At 50.6% G+C, this 22,122-nt stretch overlaps 4 protein-coding genes across 4 annotated transcripts, besides 3 other annotated features; all 4 read right to left on the bottom strand.

Annotated features, from left to right (window-relative positions):
- Nucleotides 1-406: 406 nt before the first annotated feature.
- Nucleotides 407-13,789, bottom strand: Tb11.02.0880 (hypothetical protein, conserved; the record flags this gene model as incomplete). Its single annotated transcript, XM_823328.1, has 1 exon — nt 407-13,789. The coding sequence occupies one exon, from the start codon at nt 13,787-13,789 to the stop codon at nt 407-409; it is 13,383 nt and encodes a 4,460-aa protein (XP_828421.1).
- Nucleotides 13,790-14,456: 667 nt separating this feature from the next.
- Nucleotides 14,457-14,482: a microsatellite.
- A 264-nt stretch (nt 14,483-14,746) lies between these two features.
- On the bottom strand, nt 14,747-15,220 carry Tb11.02.0870 (uncharacterized protein; the record flags this gene model as incomplete). The annotated part of the gene is made up of 1 exon (XM_823327.1): nt 14,747-15,220. One exon carries the CDS (start codon nt 15,218-15,220, stop codon nt 14,747-14,749), a length of 474 nt encoding a protein of 157 aa, XP_828420.1.
- A 1,775-nt stretch (nt 15,221-16,995) lies between these two features.
- Tb11.02.0865 (hypothetical protein) lies at nt 16,996-17,559 on the bottom strand (the record flags this gene model as incomplete). The annotated part of the gene is made up of 1 exon (XM_823326.1): nt 16,996-17,559. One exon carries the CDS (start codon nt 17,557-17,559, stop codon nt 16,996-16,998), a length of 564 nt encoding a protein of 187 aa, XP_828419.1.
- Nucleotides 17,560-18,153: 594 nt separating this feature from the next.
- Nucleotides 18,154-20,883, bottom strand: Tb11.02.0860 (hypothetical protein, conserved; the record flags this gene model as incomplete). Its single annotated transcript, XM_823325.1, has 1 exon — nt 18,154-20,883. One exon carries the CDS (start codon nt 20,881-20,883, stop codon nt 18,154-18,156), a length of 2,730 nt encoding a protein of 909 aa, XP_828418.1.
- A 611-nt stretch (nt 20,884-21,494) lies between these two features.
- Nucleotides 21,495-21,543: a sequence feature (T-rich).
- A 463-nt stretch (nt 21,544-22,006) lies between these two features.
- Nucleotides 22,007-22,029: a microsatellite.
- Nucleotides 22,030-22,122: the final 93 nt, after the last annotated feature.

Genomic DNA, 22,122 nt, shown 5'->3' with positions numbered 1-22,122 from the left:
TGTGTGTGTATGTGTGTGAAAATGAGGGGGTTTGCTGTGTTTTCCTCCTTTTTTTTACTTGATTTTCTTCACACACCCTTTCTGTAGGGAATTGGAGCGTATGTGGACGCACCCACACGAAAGAGGAGAGACATATGACAGAGTGAAATAACATGCCAGGGTAGGTACGGCAAATGACAAACACGGGGCAGAATGGCTGATTCCCAAGAACGGTGCATTGAGCTTCGCAAAAATCCCTCTTGTTCTAGCCCATACGGGGCCACCTTCCCGACACCAAACGAACAAATATTACAACAGTCCGCGGTAACACTCACCACCGACATACATTCTCCCAAACACAAACATCACTTCGACACTCTCAGCAAGGGTATCCCTCCAGAGACAAGTTTCCCTGCTGCCTGCAGTCCTACCGAAGATGTGAAAAATCCTCAAACTCGTCGTCGTCCTCCACAATTACAGCCAACATGGGTTCCCCCTCATCCTCCATACTACCGGTGTCACGCACCATGAAGTCAGCATCAATGTCAAGGCAGTGTTGAATCGCAAAGAGCAACCTCTCCCGCATCACCTCCACTGAACTGTACCGCGGCAGCGATAACCAGTAGAAACATGTGGAGGCGTGTGGGAGTCTGCTGTCATCAAACGTATCGCCACCCATGTTGGAGTTCTCCGCGTTGTCGGCACCTGAGGCGTTGTTACCACGCTCATCTCTCGTCTGCTGTGCAGAGGTGTCAAGCATTACCTTAAGCCGCACTCCGGAAGGAAGTCGTTCCCTCCCACTCACAAACCGCATGAACAATGCACGCTCATGGCGAGAGAACTGACGCAGCACTTGGCGAAGGTACTGCACAATAACGCTGTCCGGATTTAGATCTTCATATCGTGCTGCATCAAGCAGCTCATCCGCATCATAGTCTGGCAGACCGCAAACCATGCGCTCCAGTTCATACCACTTCAGTAACGATACTGCAGACACGGGGACCACCTGATGAAATCCATCTGCGATTGCCTTAACCTGCGCTTCACCCATTACGTGCAGTCTGTAGTCCATGGCAAGCTCGAGAAAAAGATCAACATTGTGACGGCCGACGGATATGGCGCTTCCTCCTGGAAAGAGCTCTCGCTCCACTCCAATATCGTCCACAACAGTAAATCCTCCGGGACACAGTTCTTCAACCTCTCCATCTGTAGCGCCCGCTTCACCGCCACCCAATGAGCTAAGTTGTTGAATGTATCGATACGACTGCACTGTTGCCACATCTACCCTCCCCAAGTCACTTACGCCCACTGGCGCACCGAGTATTGTCTTCCACACGCGGCTGGAGAGGTAAATCGGAACCGGCTCTGAGCTACGGAGACAACCGCCGAGAAAACGACCGAAGAAGTGGTACATATTTAGCCGCACAGGGGCCTCCATTTCAGGCCTCACGACAAACACCTCACGAGACTCCCCAATTTCGCTGGCTTGGTTAGGACTAGGAATAAAGAGCGGGAGGCTTGGGCCCATCAACTCGGAACACAGCTGTGTGATGCTTTCACGGTACGGCCCGCCAATGTCATCAGCGCCTTCCCCCACAAAATTAACGGACCACAGCTTCCGGCTGGTACAGAAAAGGGAAACATTCTTGTCGTGTAACAGTTGGTAAACCTGACCGAAAATGCTTCCGCTGAGGCGCTCAGGAAGCGTGGCAGTTGTGTCCTTCACCAGCGACAACGCCTTCCGCCTATTGAGCGTAAGTTTGAGATTTTCACCAGAGCTGCTAGTCTGGGAGAAAAAGCCATGGAGGAAACGCAAGCCAACAGCAGGAAGCATGTAGTCATGAAGGTGATCCAACGCCCTACGGATGGGACCAGACAGAAGCACATCGCATTCCATAGGAATGCTCGGGACGCCTGCATACGGGATCACCGCTTCGGCCAAGCTCGTGAGGTTTTGTAACGTGACAAGGAGCTGCATGGCGTTTTTGTGACCCAGAAACTTATCACATAGTACGGCTTTGTCAGTCTTCGTGAGGGTATCTTCCAAGCAATAAGCTGCGCCATTGTGAAAGTTCAGTTCCGTCAAAGACGAAAGGGTCAGTAGCAGACGTCGCGCCAGCGAGGGAGAGAATTGGGTACTACAAACACCACTGACGCCCCTTTCCGCCACCCCACTTGTATCTACTCCACAAAAGTGATTTTCCAGTGCCTTTCTTAGGGGGCTCGTTGTGCCAAGTGCCCGACACCTTTTCGGAAGGTGCGATAGTTCTTCCTCGCAGAAGCAGACGACCGCGGTATTTTTAGGGTCAACACCAATGACCGGCATCAGGCCGTTTGCATGATTCACTGAGCGGAAGAGAATACCTTCACCATCGGTGTTTTGCGCTTCCTGTAGTGGGACGCCATTCAGTGTGTACGCAATCGTACCGGCTTCGCAGTCCAACAAGCAGCCAACGATATCGCCATGTTTCCACAACTGGCCGCCAACACTTCGCGTGTGCTTGTTGTGCCTTGCCGTCGCTCGGTTTCCTTCGAGCACCCATGATTCAGCATCGTCGCCCAACCCCCTTGATCGCGACCAATCAGTTGCAGCGGTAGACGTTGCCCAACCGACACTTATTAATGCGTCGCCACGGAGGCCAACCTCATAGTACCAGCGTCCAGAGCGGACACAAACGCTACCCCGAAAGAACCGTGGGTCCTCTTCAGCACGTACCTCACTTCCCTGTACAGATGTCATTTTGTTTTTAGGACCACAAGGAAGAAGGTTCACACACAGTGGTCCACTTCGACCTTCATAATAAGTTGCAGCAGAAGCATTAGCTCTTGCTAGAAAGGGTGGGAGCTGCCGGGTTTCCTTTGAGGAACTAGTGGCAACGACGGCACCATCACTAGCGTCCGTCCCGGTGCCCTTCTTCCCACTCCTCGCAAGGCACTCGCTTACGTCAATCGCCGAAATAAGCATCCACGGCGTTGACGTTGGTGAAGCCATGTAATTTGATGGGTCAACTGGTACGAATCCAGCTGGAACGCGGTAGGCGAAGGGCGCCGCACCGAAGTTTACATCTACGCCTCCCGCTCCAAATGAAACGGCTGGGAAAAACGATAGAGGCACCCCTGCACCTAAGGATGCTCTGAAATTGTCGAACACACTAACTTGACGTTCCTCGTGCAGGCAGGCGAGTGTGTCCGTCTCAAGGTCTAGCATGATGCCTATGACATCAAGCCCCTTCCACTTTGTACGCATGGTAAATTCATGGCGAAAGCCATGATAGAAACGACACATTTGCGCACTTTCAAAACCCCAAGAATCGCCGTCGTGGCCAAGCCCCCGCGGTGAGAGAAACGAGTTCTGCTGCGCCCGCTCGGTGACAGCACCCACTGATATGGGATCGCCGTTAGCAGGAATGCGGACCTCGAAGTAAAACCGACCATGTTTGAAGCCCACGTTACTACGTGCCGAGAGGAAACCCCGGTCGCAGAAGGCATTCCAAACGCCACTGCCGCGCTGGAATATCGATGCCTTGGGTTGATGCTGCAGCGTGGAACCAGAAAAAGGCAACAAAACCAGATGTACATAACCATGCTTATGCTCCGACGACGACAAACCGCACCCACCAGCATTAACGTTGCTAACTTTGTGGTTTCGATTGGAATTGCCCAAAGCTGTAGTGGCGGAAGCAGGCAGGGCGGAGGAATTAACTCCGATGGTTATGGCTGGCGCACACAAGCCAATGGAACGTTCCCACAGCGAGCAAAGGCGCCTCCACCGGATTTGCGTCCGCTGGTTATGAGTCAAAATATCCCATGCTGCTTCGGTCCGAATTGCGGCCACCAAAAGCTCAAATACACTTTGAACCCTCACGTTGTGGCGACCAATGGGCGAAGATGCAACTGATGCATGGCCACGCTGTAGAACCGACATGAGCGGCGCGTTGAGGTTAGCTAGGGTTATCTTCAATGGACATTGGTCTTGTTGAGAGAATTGGGGGAATTCCCGCCACAACTCCAACACAGAGGTAAAGATTCGGCACGAGGGGACGGCAGCGCACTTCGTCGTCCCTGTGCGCACCGTCAAGAGTGATATGAATGGTGCGTTCAAGAAAGAACCAAGACCGCAATGGAATCGAGCATCCGAAGAGAGAACTTCACGAAGTGCAGCAAAAATTGCGCACGCAACCTGCGGTTTAAGCGACCGTGCTGAAACTGTGAAGGATGGTGCAACAGACCGTGTACTGATGCTTGGTTTCGCATAGAACCAAAGGCTGTCGCTAGGCACCTCTAACTCCGGCCAACCGCTTTGTGCGTCGGGATACTTTGCAAGGAGTACCCGCTGCTTACGGTCGCGCAAGAGGGTCATCTGCTCGATACCTCGACTGTTCGCATCGAAGGATACTACCCCTCCTGGTCCGTTAATAGTAGCAATGGGCACCAAATTAGCATCTGTTGCCACGTACGAAACAGTCGGCAATTCCACACAGAAAGGTTCTGTTTCATCGTGCAGAGCCTTAGTGATCGCAACGGCGGCCTCTCGGAATCCCTTCAAGAGACGCTTTTCTGAGGTCATAGAGCTAAAATACACCTTCACAAACTGGGAAACTGCCAATACCACCTTTTCTTCAAGGTAACCAGTGTCACTATATCGCAGCAAATTGATCAGATGGCTGATCAGCTCGGTACTTGCGATGATGTTCCGCGGGTCGACAATGGCAGAAGCCGGAACATCACCGCAGCCTTTGGTGCGACAATGTTCAAAGTGAACGACACGGTACTGTGGCGACATCGCTTGCTGAATGGCGGCAACAACACACTGCCGACTGAGATGAGCACAAATGCTCTGCATGTACTCCCCACCCAGCCTGAGGGCTGGTGAGTGGTCAAGCGTGGCAAAGAAGCTTTCAAACTCACGCCGTGGAATGAAAAGAGGTAGGGCAGTAGGTGGGGCCACGTCAGTGCGCTGAACCTTGTCTAGGTTAACGTTGCTGGAGAAAACGGGGAAGGGGGCCCAGCGCACACTACCGCTAAGCACCCCCACTCCCTCGCACTTCTCAGCGTAAGTCTCGTTTCCGGTGGCCTCTGAAAAGCGAAAGGTAACGTTGGAACCATCGTTTACACCGTAAACCGGGAGCGTCTGTTCCCGCGCAACGAAATCGGCGGCCGATCGCTGCATCTTCATAGAACGCGCACATCCCCACAGCCGCACACTGTCGAGAGCCACAACAACCCCGTTGGATGATTTGCCATAGCTCCTGCCACCACCACTGCTACTGGCTTCATCACTGTCGGTTTCGTCCACTGACACGACCCCCCGACCAGTTCTCTTTCCATCAGAACTAATATTTCCTATAACAAGCCGGTCTACGCTTCCTTCACGAAACAGATTTTCCAGGTATACACCCAAGTGCTTGGGAAGGGCCGCCGCTACCCCAGCACCATCTTTGTACAACGTTATGCTTTTGCTATCGATGACCACTGCTAAATGAATCCAATGGTCCCAATCCTCCTGAAGAAGTTTCGTAGATATTACCACTGCCGATACTGCTGCCGTTTCTATGATACAATCCATCCGCGCCTCGTCCAGCACCACTCGCAGGAACGACCTTCGACCGTCTCCTTTCTTCTCGTACAAGGAAAACAGTGAGAAAGAAATTGGTGGGCGGCCCCAGGAAGCTGGGATTACGAACGCTTCGCCCAGCTCGGGGAAAAGGCGGTCATACAGAAGGACACTCGCCTCAATGGTTATACCGTCCGCCCAAGGTGGGATGCAGCTATCCTTACTGACACCCTTCATGATGAGTGTTCCGGCTGGATCGCCCCTGGCTCCACTGAAGCACAGAACAGAGGGTGTAAGACAGAGCGAGGAGTGTGCTTGCTGTAGGCGGGAGAACAGCGGAGGTGAACCAGTGCAACCGACGCTGCTCCCACTAATATTGGCCGGACTACCCCCCATGTTCCCACTGCCGTTGTAATCATCCACGTCAGCGTTGCTGCATTCAACATCCAAACGGGGAAGTACCGAGTATCTAGCCGCAGCTGCTACACTAAACAGCGAGTTTGCTGTGTGCGCAGAAGGGTCAGAAGGCGGACCTTGGATATCGTGGCATGGTGTACGTACCGGATATACATAGCCGGATGATAGAGCCTTTGCATCATTATCCTTCGAGGAAGAGGTGACAGCATCAAACAATGCCCGCTGTTGACAATTCATTGTCTGTGGAAGGAGCAACGGCCACATCTCGTAAAGATACCGCAACGGTAACGGGGTTTTGGCAGGTGTCCGGAACGCGAAATCGTCCACTTGCGCGATGATCCCCCGCTCAAGCAGGACATAACTTGCAGAAGGATCTTTTTTCAAGACGGCGAGTGTGATGCGCAGCAGGCTGGCGATCACAGCCCACGGGAGGGGCGAAGAATGTGGCCGAAGTCGCGGTGAGAAGCACTGTTCCAAGGCTGGAAGTAGGAACTGGAATAACACCTCAGAGCGGGGAAGTAGAACCTCATCCTGCGACGCATTGATGAGGTTGTCGAGGGGAACCTCATGTTCCTCGGTGAATGCGCCCACTTGTATTGGCAAGACGGTTGCTGTGCCCGCCTTCGCGTTGCAGTCGACGATGTAAGCTTCCTCGGTTGCTGCTAGCGTTTCGTCAACACACATGAAAACCTTCCTGCCAGGACCTAACGAAGCAGACGGAGGCCCCCCGATGAGATAAATCCACATGAGCAGACGAACGCCGTTCGGACGCATGGCCTCTCCGCCATTTGCCGAGTCTGCGAGGTCAGCCAAGAAAGGCCCACGCATGGCGGAGAATGTCTCATCCCATGGGTGACTGCAGAGAAGTGCATGTAGCGAAGCCACACAGCTTATCCCAATGTCACCGAAATTACCGAGCGCACTCCCGCTTGCACCACTGCCACCCGTACTACTGTCCCCAGAGACACAACGTATTGCAAAGGAAAAAAAGTAGCCTACAGCTGCACAATCCGCGGCTACGGCGGGTAGTAACTTCCGCACAACACTCATAATACTCTCTTTGGTAAACAATGGGTTGACAGCAGCGGGCGAGCAGTGACGAAGTAGCAAAATACTGGTGTGAACGCATACCTCCGCCAGTGGACAGGCTCCCACATTCATTGCGGATGCTAATACCATTACATCAGCCACCAACCAAAGGCGGAAGGCCAGAAACGCCGCTTTTGGACAGACAACCTCAGTGCAAATAAAGCCAGCCGGAAGCGCTCGGGCAAACGTGCTGATTAGAGTACACAGCAATCCGATGTGCTCCAGTACGCGATCTTGACTATGGTAGTACGGCTGTGATGCATAGTAAGCGCACTTACGTAGCTCCTCATCGAGCACCTCAAAAACGAGGTCGAGAAAATTAACACAGCCACGCACCTCGTTCGGTGCCGCATTCTCATCACCCAGCGCAGCAGCACACTGTAGTCCCAATGACTTGAGGGCATTGAGAGATTCCAGCAACGCCCACTCGCTCGGTGTGCGCTGCAACGTCTGTTCATTTCCTTCATCTCCCACACCCCCGGGCGCGACAACAGCAAGAGGTCTACCGCTCCCGCTCGTACGACCACCACTCATAGCAGTGGTAGAGCTTGGAAAGGTAGTGCCGTTGTTGCTCCCACCGATGCCAGCCACCGGGTGGGTTCTATTCCCCTTAACGGCCCCCCGGTGCGACAGCTCCAGTGCCCGTTCATGCCGCAACGTTTCAGACGCATTTGGTTGGAATATGCTACAGAACGAAAGGAACATTACTTCCACGACGCGGACCTCCCTGAAGAAACAAAAATCACTGGGAAGCCACTGCCTGTTGAGTACCTCGCTTAGCGTAGCTGATCGACACGGTTCGACAACTCCTCGTGGAGACGACGCAGGTGATGCAGAGCCATCAGTGGTTGCCTCGGGGAAGCCTTTGTGATTTGTTATCGGCCGTGTGATCTCACAAAGTCGCCGAATAATGTCATACATCGTTTGTCGGTAGCTACAACGCGTGGAATCACCCGACGCGGATATGCCAAGCTCAAAATGTCGGCCTCCACCCACGCGACCATTGAAAAGAAGTGATGCAACCTTACAACCAAGGCGGGCATTATTCTGAAATAGCTGGTACATATGCTGAAGACCACTTAAGCGCCTGAGCGCCCCCCTTTCCCTCTCTTCGAAGGCTTCCCGCATGTCTGATGCTTTTATTTCGGGGGAGAGAATGATACGTTCCACAAGTGCAACTGCGGCGGGAATCTGAATCAATGACCAGCCATAGACAAGGGCACGATGGTAGAGCCGCTTCATCCGCATAATGAGGACTGCCCGTTTCCAATTGTCGACGTTCACATTGCCAGGCCGTTTAGGATCCCCCTGCGCTCGATCCGCGTACGTCCGAGCGAGATAGAGGGATGGCATTTGAATCACTGTAGAGTCCGATACTCTTGCCACACGCAGCAGGAAATGACAGCACTCCTTCGCGTTTTGTTGGACAGCTAAAAAGTCACCGGGACTCTTGGAACGTTTATCCAGTAATCCACTCCTTAGTCCTTTCAGGCGTACCAATGTCTTTGCAAGCAATTCGATACATTCGTTCATGGCGAGAACCTCTATTCTCGCACTGCTAAGATGAACAACTGCGATTGCAGCCATAGATATCACTTCTTCAATCTCCACCGGCGTCTTGGACGCAAGCACCACATCCCGTCGAGCAATGGACTGCCACTCGGCCTGCCGCTGTTGAAGCTTCATTAGAACTTCCATTTTTTTATCATTTTTGTCGTCGTCTTTTTTTATTCCAGCAGCAAGCAGAGGGTGGTCACAGATTTCCTTCAGGGTGGCGGATAATTCACAAGACGGTGCATCAGTCGCGTTGTCGTGAGGCGGTGTCGAGACAGTTGAGTGGGACGGGGAAGCACTTTCCTCCCGTATTGTTGGTGCCGATATTTGTCCTAATGACATGAAGGATGCAACCCACGAAGATGCCAACGACAGGGCGGTGTCGAGGACATGTAGTGGACGGTGTGACCCAAGTGTTGTTCCCGTTGTCATGCTTGCGCGAAGTGAGCAAAGAAGTGCGCGATACCGTAGCGACAAGTGGTTGAGTCTCCCAAGCAACCACCCAGATTCCTCCTGAGAGCACATAAGGGGCAAGGCGGTAATAGCTGTGTGAAGTGGGCTTCCAACGAAGGAGTTACCAAGCACATCGAGAACAAAAGAAACTCTTCCGGATGTCTCCTTTTCCTCTCCCAATGACATCACCTCAAGTCGTTGCGCAAATGTTTCGAAAATTAGCCCCGCATTATCAAAAAGTTCCGTGTAATAATCTCTTGCCGTCGTACCAAGTCCAACGACACCGTGGAGTGAATGCATATTTTCAATACCTTTGTTCATCTTTTCGTGTACATCCACTGTCCCAAACTCATCACAGTGACTAAAAAGCAGCATCTGCAGTACCCCGATTGCCTCAGCCATTGTCGACAGAAGGGAAAGTTGGGACTGACGCAGATTGTTTGGAGCCTGGCGCATTACCTGCTGTGTACATTCTACAACTAACGTTGAAAGTGTGCTCTTTACTGCAGCGAGCTTTCCATAGGCTGCCGCGGTATCGTCATTTTTGCTTCGGTTCGGTTCGATGCCATCATTTCGCCTCGGAATGCAGTTGTCGGGTTCTGTGATCTGAAGAAGGGACGCCGCAGATGTTACATCAGTAAAACTCCTTACAATAGCATGAAGAAGCACACTCAGAGCCGGTGACCGAGTCATGCTCTCTTCCTCCTTTCCGAGTATTTCACGTAGCAGATTGGCACGCACCACCGCAGTGGGGAAGAAAAGTGTTACACCTTCGTTTACGATGATGCAAGCTATGCTACCCAACTCTGTGGGTAAACTTAAGCCCGACTCATTTATGATGTCAAGAAGAATGCCAAGTAAGCCCAATCCAACATGTGGTATATAAGTTGGTGAAATGCTGTTGAATATGTCTTTTGGCGGTACTGACAATGCCGCCTTCGCCATCGTTGCTGCCTGACTTGGCGTAGTCAAAAAGGAATCGCCAGCTTTAGACCAATCGGTACTACGCCTGCGCTGGATGGCATTAAGTTCACGAAAAACACCTCTGAGATCACCGACAGAAGCAGCTTCAGAAAGTCCAATCGTGTCCGGATGTATTCTGAAATCACGCACCCGTCTCACAAGGCGCAGAAGGATGCGCATGGCAGTGCCAATGGCAATGGTGGAAGTACTGTCCTTAAGACTCAGGGAACGCCTCGAGCTGATGGACTTCACTGGGCGACAGTGTTCGTGCAGCAACTGCCGTATTTCCTGCACACAGCGAACACTCACATCGTCAAGTAGTGGACTAAACAGGGAATTGGTGGACGCAGTGTCGTTTGATTCCGAGAACGAAGAAAGGAGGTTCAACAACCAAATCGCCAATGCACCAAAGCTCATATGCTGGGTATTGATGTCATTGTCGGTTGGTGAGCTGGTACCCATGTCCCCATAAATGGATCCCTTCGGGGCATCACCCGGTGTTTCGGACTTAACTGAGCTAGTGAAGGATAAAAATTCCAAGTTGTCGTGCCACGCGATGTGGTCCTCTTCCAGCACTGCGCTCGGGGAGACGGAGAGTGTACCTGCTGAAACGGTTGCAGGTAACTGCGCCTGCTGCTGCTGCTGACCAAACAAAGAAACGTTTGGTTGCCCCCCTGCCTGAAATAGCTCCCAGTAACGGCCATTTTCATCGCACCCGAGGAGACCTAGCTTGTAGCGATGTCGAAGCATGAAACTCCCATACACTCCGCGACCAGTTTCAATGTCAAAAAACACTGCCTGGTGGAGACATTTCATCTCAGCAAAACCATGAAATGCTCGCTCCTTCTGTTCTAATATACCAAGATGTACACCGTCATAGAACACATGAGCATGCTCTAGTTTAGGTAGATCGTACGTTGGGGCTGTGACACGCACCGTCGAGGTCCCGAGTGCCGGCTCGCTGTGTGCAGAAGCGAGAAGTGGATGATCGTTGCACACAGTGCGAGAAAATGCCCCCCGGACAATGGCGTGACGTCCCGCAGCCGCTTCGCCCCTCACATGGTTGTAGACGACGTTTCCGTTGTGCTCGTTGAATAGGTATTGGCACACCAGACCAGGCTCATCTCCACCAAGAACACGGGAGGAATCACGGGCAATCTCGCGAAATGTCCGCCCCCCCTTCCATACCCGCAGCCCCGCCAACTGGCAAACGCAGTCATTGCCGGCTGTCCATCGCTGCCGGGGGTTTTCAAGTGCCACCTGGAGGCACTGTTTGGTACGCGACACCTCTTCACCATCAAAATGAAGTCGCCAGTTTCCGTCGAACACCAACGCCACATGAACGAAACGGGACTCGGAAGCCGGGTTAAATGGCGCCGAAACGACACACATTCCACGATAGTCGTGACGATAGCCACCACGAATCCGCCACGCCCCCTCCAGCCGTGCCGTCTCGAGAAATACTTCGCCACTTGTGCTGCGGTCACCATGCTGGTAAAACACGGAAACATCGTTCTTATCAAGCATTTTTATCCACACTTCCACAGTTATGTGACCACCTGTGGTGTTAAGGTACGTCTCAGGGTTGCCAAAGTCAATGACGCTTCCTTTGCGCAACGTCACACACGATCTTGTTGTGTTGTCGAATGGTGGAAATTGAAGTTTCGTACGCCACTTTACCTCCGGAAACTTTTTGCCATTGAGTACTTGTACCTCGATTCCAGTAGCAGAAGCTTTGCTTGCGTCGTCCGTCAACGTTCCCGCGGTTGTCGATGGCACCGGAGCTGCCGTTCCTCGTAATGCTGACGATGTGTCCGAGTGAGGCACGTCGTACACAAGCAATATGTGGTGGCCGGGCCCAGAGCACATGCGCACATAATTGGACGTCGTAGGCCACTGTGGCACACTGGCAAGCATCACCGTTTGCTGGATCTCAAGTGATGAAGAATAGACCACCACAGCAATGCCGGCACCCGCCATACGATCAGTGTGGAATATGACCCCTTCGTCCTTCATAAAAGCGATACTGGAGCTGGTACAGTTGAGGCAGCAGTTCCTAGGTTCGGTTGTCGTGGATGTTGGTGTGTATGCCCCAACAAAAACACCCCACCTACGGAGGGTGTCAGCTGTATGAACGTATATTGCTCCACGATGATAACCTACTGAAATAACCTTAACCTCTATGGTAGGAGCGAAGGGCGTAACATGCTCCATATCCTCTTCAATAGCGTCATAGGCTTCGTGAAGTTTAGGTAGGTAACATTTCGGTGTGAGCGCTGCCTTATTCAACCGCAACCAAGTGAGCATCTCGGGTGAAACATCACTTGTGGGTGCGCGCAGCAGCACCCTGACGGCACGGAGTACTTCACACACCGTACCACACTGCAGTGCCACCAGTACAAGGAGTTCCGTCAAACCGGGAATCAAACTGATGCTAGCATCTGTGCTACCCATACCACTGACAGCCGTATCATTGCTGCTATCACACTCATTCCTACGAGCGCGGTCAATGAGCCCAGCTACGTTATCTGCTGCCATCCGCACAACGTCTGGAGAAACGATGGTCCCCGCGTTAGTGCAACCAACAGATGCTTCACTGAGGCTAAAGAGGTCAACACTACGAAGGTACTCTTGCAAGCTACGCAGCACCGGTAACATAGTAACACCAGTGATTGTCATGCTGGAGTGCGAAAACATGTGGATAAGTATTAACGCCCCGCAGTCCACTGCGGCGTCCCCTCCGCCGCGCCGATCGGACCCGCGAGTTGCTAAGGCGTGTCGTTGACTTCGCAGCATTTCTGCCGTTACGTTTCGGTCAAGAAAAGTGTGTGCCGCCACAACACCGTTCGTACAGTAGCGTCTCACTGCTTGTATGGCGCGAAGAACAACAGTCAACCGTGCCTTTGCAGCGCTGTGAGCCTCGTAATCGCAATGCAACTTCGCTCCCCTTTCCTCAGTGTCAAGAGATTCGCCAGTTGCTGGCCCATGCTCTCCCTGCCTTTTCCGCGGCGGCGCACATCCCTGCCCCTCGGCGAATAGTGGACTAAAAACGTATGAACCTAGTGGTACATCTTCTAATTGTTGCCTTGTCAGTGGTAGGAACACCGTTGCGTGAGGGAATGCAAGTCTCTCTATCCAATTCAGTTTCTTTGACTGCCGATCATGCACCTTGCGGTACTCAAACCGCACAAACTGGTGCCGATAATGCAGGGATACCGCCGGGAACACCTCGGGAGCAATGTTGCTAATCTCACCCACAACATACTTATCGCCCACCCGCACCGTCATGCGTGCCGCTTCGTAATCCAGAATAAAAATGACACGGTCACCTGTACCAAAAGTAACGCTTGCGTTCGCCTCGTGCCTCCTCCAATGGCCGTAAAACTTTCCGGCGCGGCTTAGACACCAGCCACCACCTTGTGAAATGAAGGAATCATACTTTGAGAAGCTTTTGGGAACTATTCCAAGCATGAGCCCACTTCCGTCTGTGGTCTCGCCCTGGTTTTCAATGGTTACACCCCATTCGTGCACACCACGCCTAATTCCCTCGGTTACCTGCAGTGTGACCCAGCCGTTCCCTGGCTTCATTGCAGAAACTTCAGTAATGATAGCATCACCACGAGGCGTTGTGCTGTCAAGGAGGAAGTTCTTACGCGGGGCCGTGCTTCTCTCAAAAGCAAGTTGCATTTGGTCTACGAAATTCACCACAGATACCGGATCATGCATCTGGCTCTGCGGGCCGTTCGCCATCTGCAAGTATTGTGTGCTGAGACCATCCATGGTAAATCTCTGGTGAAGTTAGAAGGAATGCTATCAAACTCTTTTCTAATCCCCTCTTCAACTGGGATATCCCTCTTTTTGCTTATTTTGCTGCTTTCTCGCAGCTGACGTCGGTTCCGTACTCTACAGACACAGGCTTGGTGATTTGCCTGCGGTGCACGCGAGGCAGTCCCGAGCGTAAGTACAAAGAAAACCACCGGAATAAACGAAGAAAAAAAATAAAATATCATGCGGCAGAAGCCAAGTAGCCACTGAAAATAACAATACAAAACACACGCGAAAGAGTGTCCCCCAACGAACACACACTTATGTACCTGTAGCACCAAACCGTCAGCAGTTGTATGTAGTTACCCCCACCGCATCACTTACACAGTTTATTACGTTGCTTAGAGTTTTTCCTCCTCCTCCTCTCCCCTTTTGCGGTTACCTCTCTTCTTTCCCTTTTCTCTCATACCTATTTTCACATGTCCGCACACACTCACCCACCGACTACCATTATTTAGCCTCTTCTCCAACAAGGAGCCACTGTATAGTGATAAATTCATGGGAGGGATGGGGGAAGTTGCAAATGGTTGGCGTGACCGTAACGACAACATCAGCGGCAAAGTGCGTTGCTTTCTCCTCTTGATATCGCCATTGACCATCACCCACCCTTCCCCACCCCCTCCACGCACACACACACACACACAAACAGACGACACAATGAACCACTCCCTCCCCCTTCCTTCGGCCCCTCAAGACCAACGCGACGTGGATAATTCCACCGTCACATATGCCGAAGTTCCGACGAGAAAACGAAGAGTTAAGAGAAAAGAAAGTAACGAGGAAGCTCGTTACAAATAGGAGGAGAGATGAGAATGAGGAAGTGGACGTACATAAAAAAAGGGAGATTTCAACAGTGCACACACGCACATCACATTCAAAACCAAGCGAAACAACAAACACGAGGGATGCAATCTATGTGGTGGTTTTGGAAAGGGCATCGTTGAACGCCTTCAACCCGCTATCAGCTAATTCTTTCGAGGCGAACCGAAGCACAAACCTCTCGGGGAACCCCTCCTCATCATCACTGTAGTCCTTGAACGCCGTCCACAGAAGTGCTTTTTCGCTCTGTGGATGCACCTTAATCGTCATGCCACGAAGTAAGTAGTGCTGGGCCGCCAACTTCCCAACACCTTCACGGCGGAATACGAACATGTACACCCCACTGTCTTCCTTCTTCTGTAGTATCTTTGCCATGCCCTGCCCACGCTCCTTCCACGCATTCTCACCCTCATCGAAGCGCAGAAGCTTCCCAGTTTCCTCCCAAACGATGTTGTACTTTTCCTCACCGCTCTTCACTTCTACTGGTGCGAAGCGAGCGGCCCCTCCGTCTGAAACGGCGATTTCTTCAATTTCCATCAACTCATTTTCTGCCTTACCGTCTGCCATTGATCTTGATCACCTGGTGGTACTGTTGTATCCGACAAATCTGGGAACTACTCCTAGCACCACGTTATATACAAAGGACATTAAAGGAGATAATTGAGACAGAATTAAAGGGGAAAAATAAACACGAGGCATGTAGCAAGGTACATGTAAATACATGCGCAGGAACTGCAGCGTAATGTCCAGTGCATATTTTCCAGTTAGATCTTATGTAGGCGTCAATAAGACCAAGAAAGAAAGAATAAAGCTGCAACAAAACTATAACCCCATGCTGAACCACATACGCATGTGTAACGTGAGTGAGGAAGCACACGAAGACATTGCGTATTGCCGACTCTTTCAGCCGTCCACGCAGTGGTGGAAAAACTACCAGAATCGGAGGCCCTGGTCATTCTCTTCTTCCCAAGCAGAGATATTTCACCAGTCCACAGGCTTCTCAGAGAATTTACTTTAATTAGCGTGCCACTGAGTGACCTATCGGTAGGCATGTGCCTACCTTCTTCTTTCGGTCCAGCACACCACGTGTTTACGACGAAGAAAGTAGCATCTGTTCAACTCGTTCGTAAAGGCAAGTGAGACATGCGGTGCTGTGGACCCCACCGCAACAGTCGTAACCGCTTATAAACCCGAAGAAGGCAGAATGCTTCACGCCGTGGTTCCTATAGGAAACTCAATGGCACAGAGGTAGTGTGAACGAGCACTCGCTGCTCGCCATTCCTCTTCGCTCATCGACAGCCGAATCGCCCCAACCATACCCGTAACAATGTGGAAAGGTTGTGTACAGTCGATGTTTCCACTAATTTCCTACGACAACCGGTAAAGATGGTTGCGCTCCTTCGCTAACAGGGAAGGTCGATCGGGAAATAAACTAGGGGTTTCCGCCTTCAGCAGTTTGTTTCTTGCCTTCAGTATCACGTACTTGCTCTCAGTCCGTAGTTTTGCGGGGCGATGAAGTAAACTCCAGAAATTTCACATGAAACAGCACAATGTAGATACCACTAATTCTCGCGCTTGTGCAGCTTGAAGAGGTATAGAGTGACTCCTTGAAGCGCAGTTATATGCTACTGTGCATCTGCTAGCCACGGGCCCGGCAACTCACACTTGCTTATCCGCGTTTTGATTCAAAATGAAGTCAAAGGTCAGTTGCTCCTCCCTCTCCCTCCTCAAGAGGAAGAAGACACCTTTTTTGTACAACAAAAGGTATCTGCAAAGCAAAACATGCCACAAACATTTAGAATGATTCCGCAGAAAGTTTCGCCAGTCTGCACGTGTATAGAACGGTGTCCTGGAAACGTGGTTGCCTTCCGCAGGACCCTTCAGACCAAGCGTGGAAACCACCAGCGTTGTTGAAGGGTTCACCGTCATTTCCGTATTTACACACAGTCACCTCCCAAGCGCCTGAGCGCAGTCGCCACACGGAACTTTGTTAAATCGCCCCAACGGTACCGGTAGCAGACACCACCCGAGTGGCCACGACGGAGGGATGCCAGCACATGCGCCATCGGGCCCTCCAACCACCGAAAACACATGGAGATAAGTGAATTAATACCGAGGAGACAGGATGAAGGAATGACATGTTATTCCTTCAACAAGCATATTTAGCGCAATCTGGTAGATGATACTTGTGGAACTGACCTTTAACAAATGGCAGTGGCACATTCTTTTAATGTATAAGTGAACCAACACCTACCATGAAACAATCCTTTTTTTCTTTTGCCCCCATTCACGAAGTCATAAGAGCGCGATATCTGTCCCGCAAAGTATTGTTAAGTACGCAACTACCCAATGTTTTCAATACTTTGGCTATCAATGGAGTTCAGCCCCGCCTCACATTTGAGCCCTGAGTCGGAAGTAACGAGTAAAACATCCTTTCCTTGCCTCTTTTTATAAAGCGCATAACTTATCAGCCGCAGTGGGGTTTCGACATTTTCATTCAAGCAACGGAGTTGAGTAAACTGTTTGTCCTCCTGAGTGCCCTTCCTCTGGAACTCAAGCCAACTTTCGGTCATATTGGTAACGAGAAAATTTATTAAATCACGCAGCCGAACGGGATGGAAGTCATCCTCTTGGGCATTCGCAGCATCTGTAGATCGCACAACCTTGTTTTTTTCATCCAACTGATGTAAGACGAGCTCAGAAATGAGAATCCTGTTGTTGTTAAAGGTATCTGTTAAGTGCTCAAATTTGTTCTGATTGTATGCTCGCACTAGTGACGTGAAGTCGAAGATCAGCTCCTTATGTTGAGGCCAACCTTTGCCACTTTGATTGGAACCATTCTTTTGACGCCGGTCGACCTCGAAGAGGTCTTCCGGAAGGTTGCGCAGTCTGGTGATGTTGAGCATACCTGCAGCTGTGTCGGATGTGCCTTGAGACTACTCCGTGCTCCCGTGAAAAAAGGAAGAAAAGAAAAGAAAAAAAAGCGAAGTGTCATCGATTTCACGGTTATCAAAGCATGGACCAGATGGAATAGAATAATTTGAAGCTCTTCAACAATTCAGGGTGAGTGTTTAGACCACCGTTGGCGTAGGAACGCTTCGCACCTGTACAACGGGGATGTGGCACTAAAAAACAACGATTTAGGCCGCCCCCTCCCCCTCCCCCTCTCTTCCTCAATGAGTGTGTTTACGTACATAGACGCACTGTTGATGTGCAAAAACATACAAGAAACAGAGAAAGTCACCTCGGTATAGGAGAAGGGAAGGTGGCACATGCTTCATACATCCAGGTGAGACAACTATTTATCCTCTTTCATAATGTACATGAGTGAGCAATATGCGCGCCGCTCCCTCACGTCGTCGACGTTACAAAACCGCTTCTAATACCCACAGAGTCATGTGACTTTTTTTTCGTTTTCCCTCTCCCCCCACTTTCTTCGACCCCCGCAATCCCAAACACAAAGAACTTTCTGCTTCCAATTGTGAGGAACATTCCGGGCTTTATTCCTTCTTCTTGGGTCTCTTCTTAGCCGCTGTTTCCTTCTCTGGCAGAGGGATATCTGCAATGGGGTTAACACGACGTAAATGTAATGGAAGACGCGCAGTAAATTCTTTCATCAGCGCTCGATCTTCTACAGATGGCGGTTTCGCACGAGCAACGGCGGAAAGAAAGTCGTCAGCCGTAAGTGGCCTCTGTTCTATGCGCCTTAGGCGGCGTTTGGTGAGCACTTCCTCAAACACTGCACTTATATCGCCGCATGTGAATCCTTCTGTGAGGAGCGCCAACTCGTGATAGTGCTCCGGCTTGAGTGACCAGACATCACCAGTGTGACTACCCGCTAATTCCTGCAGAACAACAACACGTGAGGCATAGTCTGGGCAACCACAGTACACCATGTGGGCAAAATTGTTTACCATTGCATTAAACTCCGCATCGTATGGTGCACAAGTACAACCAATGACTATAACCCGATCAGTTGGCGAAATGCTAGCAATGCCCTTAAGTACCTCTTTCTTCATTTTTCTGCCGCGTTTCATAAGTGGATCCTTTGGTCCTTTTCTCTTTTTACGCAAAAACAGCTTTTCGACGTTGTCAATGTAAATGACTGACGGAGCCATCACCTTCGCGAGGTAAAATACGGTTTGAATGATACCCGCTAAACCCGTGTCTGTCTCAAAGTTAGCTGGTGACAAATCAAAGAAGTTCGCGCCGCTATGGTTACAAACGGCGTGCACCAGGTGGGTCTTTCCAGTCCCATGAAAACCGTAGAGTAGCAACGTTTTACTACTAGGCGCTAAGTCATGGATAACCTGGGAGCCAAGTGGTAGTATCGCATACTCAGTTACCGACTGCCGGACGTGAGCCGCTGTGGGCTCAGCAAGCCATGTAGACTGCTGTAGGTATTTGTCGAAGACCTTTTGAAAAGCATCTTTCTTCATTTTCATTACTTTCTCCACGTTAGCATCCCAGTTGTTGAGGATTCTCTGCCACTTCTTCCTCATGTCGTCGTCCGGCTTCTGAGCGCGGAGTAGAGCGTCTAGTGGAGACTCGTGCACAGCAACACACCCCAAGTAACCACTCAAGACTACCTCCGAGTCAGGTAATTTCAATACATTCTGGTGCACTGCAGTATTCATGAGTGTTTCTACCGTTGAGCCCTTCGTCGGATCCTTCAACTTTGGTGCGCGTGGCTTTCGGGGACCTTTCTTTTTCTTTGCTCCCTTCCTTTTGCCACTGCGTCGCTCCTGCTCCAGGCGCTTCTTCAGATTTTCCACCTCCATCAAGATAAGTTCGTCAACAACATGTCGCAGTTCTTCCATGACTCCACGAGGCCCTTCCAGTAGTTGCTGTCGAAGCAGGACCAGGTCCGCAGATTGCTCTAAATCTACCTCTCTAACATATGTTTGTTCAAACCGAGGTTTCCACAATGAGCTGTAGCGCTCGTCCTCAGCCCTGATGGTTTCCCACAGAACACTAGGAGGCATAGCGGGAACGGTTTCATCCTCCTCGCCCCTCCGTCGAGCTGAGACACTTCCAGTTCTTCGCATGGCATTGCGAGCATCGTTTCCCGTGCCTCCGGCAGAGGGGAATGTACCAGATATATTGGGCGCCGGGGACCGGAACGAGTCAGTAATGATGGGAGCCAAACTTCCAGCTTGGTTAGAAGAATCTGCGAGTCTACGGCTGCCGCTAACATCTGCAGCTTGCAGCATTCCCTGGTCATCCTTGCCTTCCATCCGAGCGTAAGCCATACGAGTAAGTGCTTCGTTCAGCATCAACTCCATTGTCCTTGGTCCCTCCTCCGTCTTGATGCGGCTCTCGATCTCTAAGGTCTTCTGCCTGAAGTTCGCCTCGTTCATACGTTGCCGTGCCTTCTGCTCATCTAGACGGGCCTCTGCCTGTACCGCTTCCTCCCTGTTTGTGCTATCAGCGGAGGGAGCCATTCCAAGAAGTTGGAGTTCCTCCTGGTGGTCAGAAAAGATGTGCTTTCGGGTCAGGTAAGCTTGCACAGCACTTTGCAGAACTGTAGCGGCTCTTTCCCTCCCCGTCGGGTGATTGTAAACACTGGCAAGCTCCACCGAGTGCCGCTTCTGGGCATACATGGAAAGTTGAAATTTGGCCCGTTCTCGCGCTTGCCGCCCACGTTCATTAATCTTTAGTAGCATAAGGGCCTCATCCATCGACATGACATTCCCTGCCGCAGCTTCAGTACTTTTTTTCTGAGGAGGAACACTCGATGCTGTTAGCGCCTTTGTAACGGGAGCGTCCGGCTCCGTTTCCTTGTAGTACTGTTGAAGCGAAGCGATCTGCCGCCGCCTCTCCTGCATAACTGAAGCATTGTCTTCCACAAAGTAACGGGGGATAGGCACTTCGAGTTCATCCGGCGTCATTTTCAAGTCTAAAATACACTCATCAAGTTTGACAAACTCACCACAGTTTGTGGATAACAAAGCCCGAAGTTCTAGCATTCGAGCCATACATGCATCAAGTACTGTGCGCACGTCGTACCTCTTCTGTGGTTGTAACTGTGCGTCGTGAACGATCACCAGCCGCCGCCCCGTCCGCAGGTACTGAACGTAAAGCGAGGCCCAACAGAGCAGAAGTTGGTCATAACGCTGCCTTCCAGTAGGCATCACCTTCATCTTGGAAACATTCACATCTTCCCTCCATATTGCCGTCAGATCGTCCAAAGCTCGTCTGTAGAGCTCCTCACATGTCAACGAAGACATATCTCCAACAACGCGGTGAAACTTTCAGGTGACACGAACACCTGCGAACCCTGACCTTCAGATTTTTTTTTTGCTTCTCTCCCTTTTTTTTCTTTCGTTCTAAATATCTTGTCTATTTCCCCTATCTTTCACACGCTGACGTCAGCGTACTCGATGGTTCCTTATATGGTGGCACCAGTACTTGCCGTAAAAAATACTCACAATTGAGAAATTGGGAGAAAGGAAAAAGAGGCACAAGCATATAAGGTGAGATATTTCCGCACAAGTCGATGCAAATGATATTGATGAGCAACAAAACGCGCATGCGCACGGTCAAATATGAGCTTGTCTCTTCTCAATCACATCGTAAGAGGTCACACATATATTACACGAGGTGTGTATATTTTCAAAACATGTAATACATCATAACCTCACCGCAGGGCATAAGTATATTCAGTATCCGTACATGTGTCGTGCCCATATGCTGCGCACAATTTAGTACAAAGTAGAAACAATACCACTATTGAGAGGGAGGGGCACAGCAACTAAAAAAAAAAAGAGGAACGACAGGGAGGGAGGGAGGAACTACAACAGCAACATCAGCAGATCGTCTAAGCACAATCGACCAATTGAAGAAAAGAAAAAAGAAAAGAAAAGCAAGATGAAAAAAAAAAAAGAAAACACCACACACAGAAGAGGAGTATCCCCTTTTCATTTTTTTCCTTCTACAACAGGACGGAGTGAGGGAAACAATAACTCACAGGGTTCTTATTTCAAGTATCACACACATATGCGCCCATCTGACGTATCCACTTCTATCCTGTGCGCACCCCGCAGATTGTCACTTATCAGCAAGAGATAACAAAAGCAAATGGTTTCTCATTTGATAAAGCCTATTTATGTTTTATAGAGGTTAGGGAGTAGTGAAAAAACATCAAAAATGATCGTAAAAGGAACAAAAACATTTTATGGAAAGAGAAAAACGTAAGAAAAAGAAAAGGGAAAATGAACCTCTATTAGGGAGTTAAGTGACCAAACCTACAACCAAGGTAAAGCAAAAACAAAAGAAAAAGGGAGGGATCGGCGACCACCAAGCAAGAGAGGTAAAGAGCATGAAGTAAAAGTAAAACAAGTAAGTAGAAAAAACAACAACAACAATAACAACAAGAAGAAAGGATTCGAGGTTTAAGAATAAAACCAGATTGCAAAACTGCGTTACGGGAACGGGAGCCGGGCAAAACATGCACCGCAAGAAAACAC

The sequence above is a fragment of the Trypanosoma brucei genome (assembly GCF_000002445.2).
Source record: "Trypanosoma brucei brucei TREU927 chromosome 11 chr11_scaffold01 genomic scaffold, whole genome shotgun sequence".
Lineage (NCBI taxonomy): Eukaryota > Euglenozoa > Kinetoplastea > Trypanosomatida > Trypanosomatidae > Trypanosoma > Trypanosoma brucei.
The sequence above is the reverse complement of the archived record's forward strand: the minus strand, read 5'-3'. Positions and strand labels throughout refer to the sequence as shown.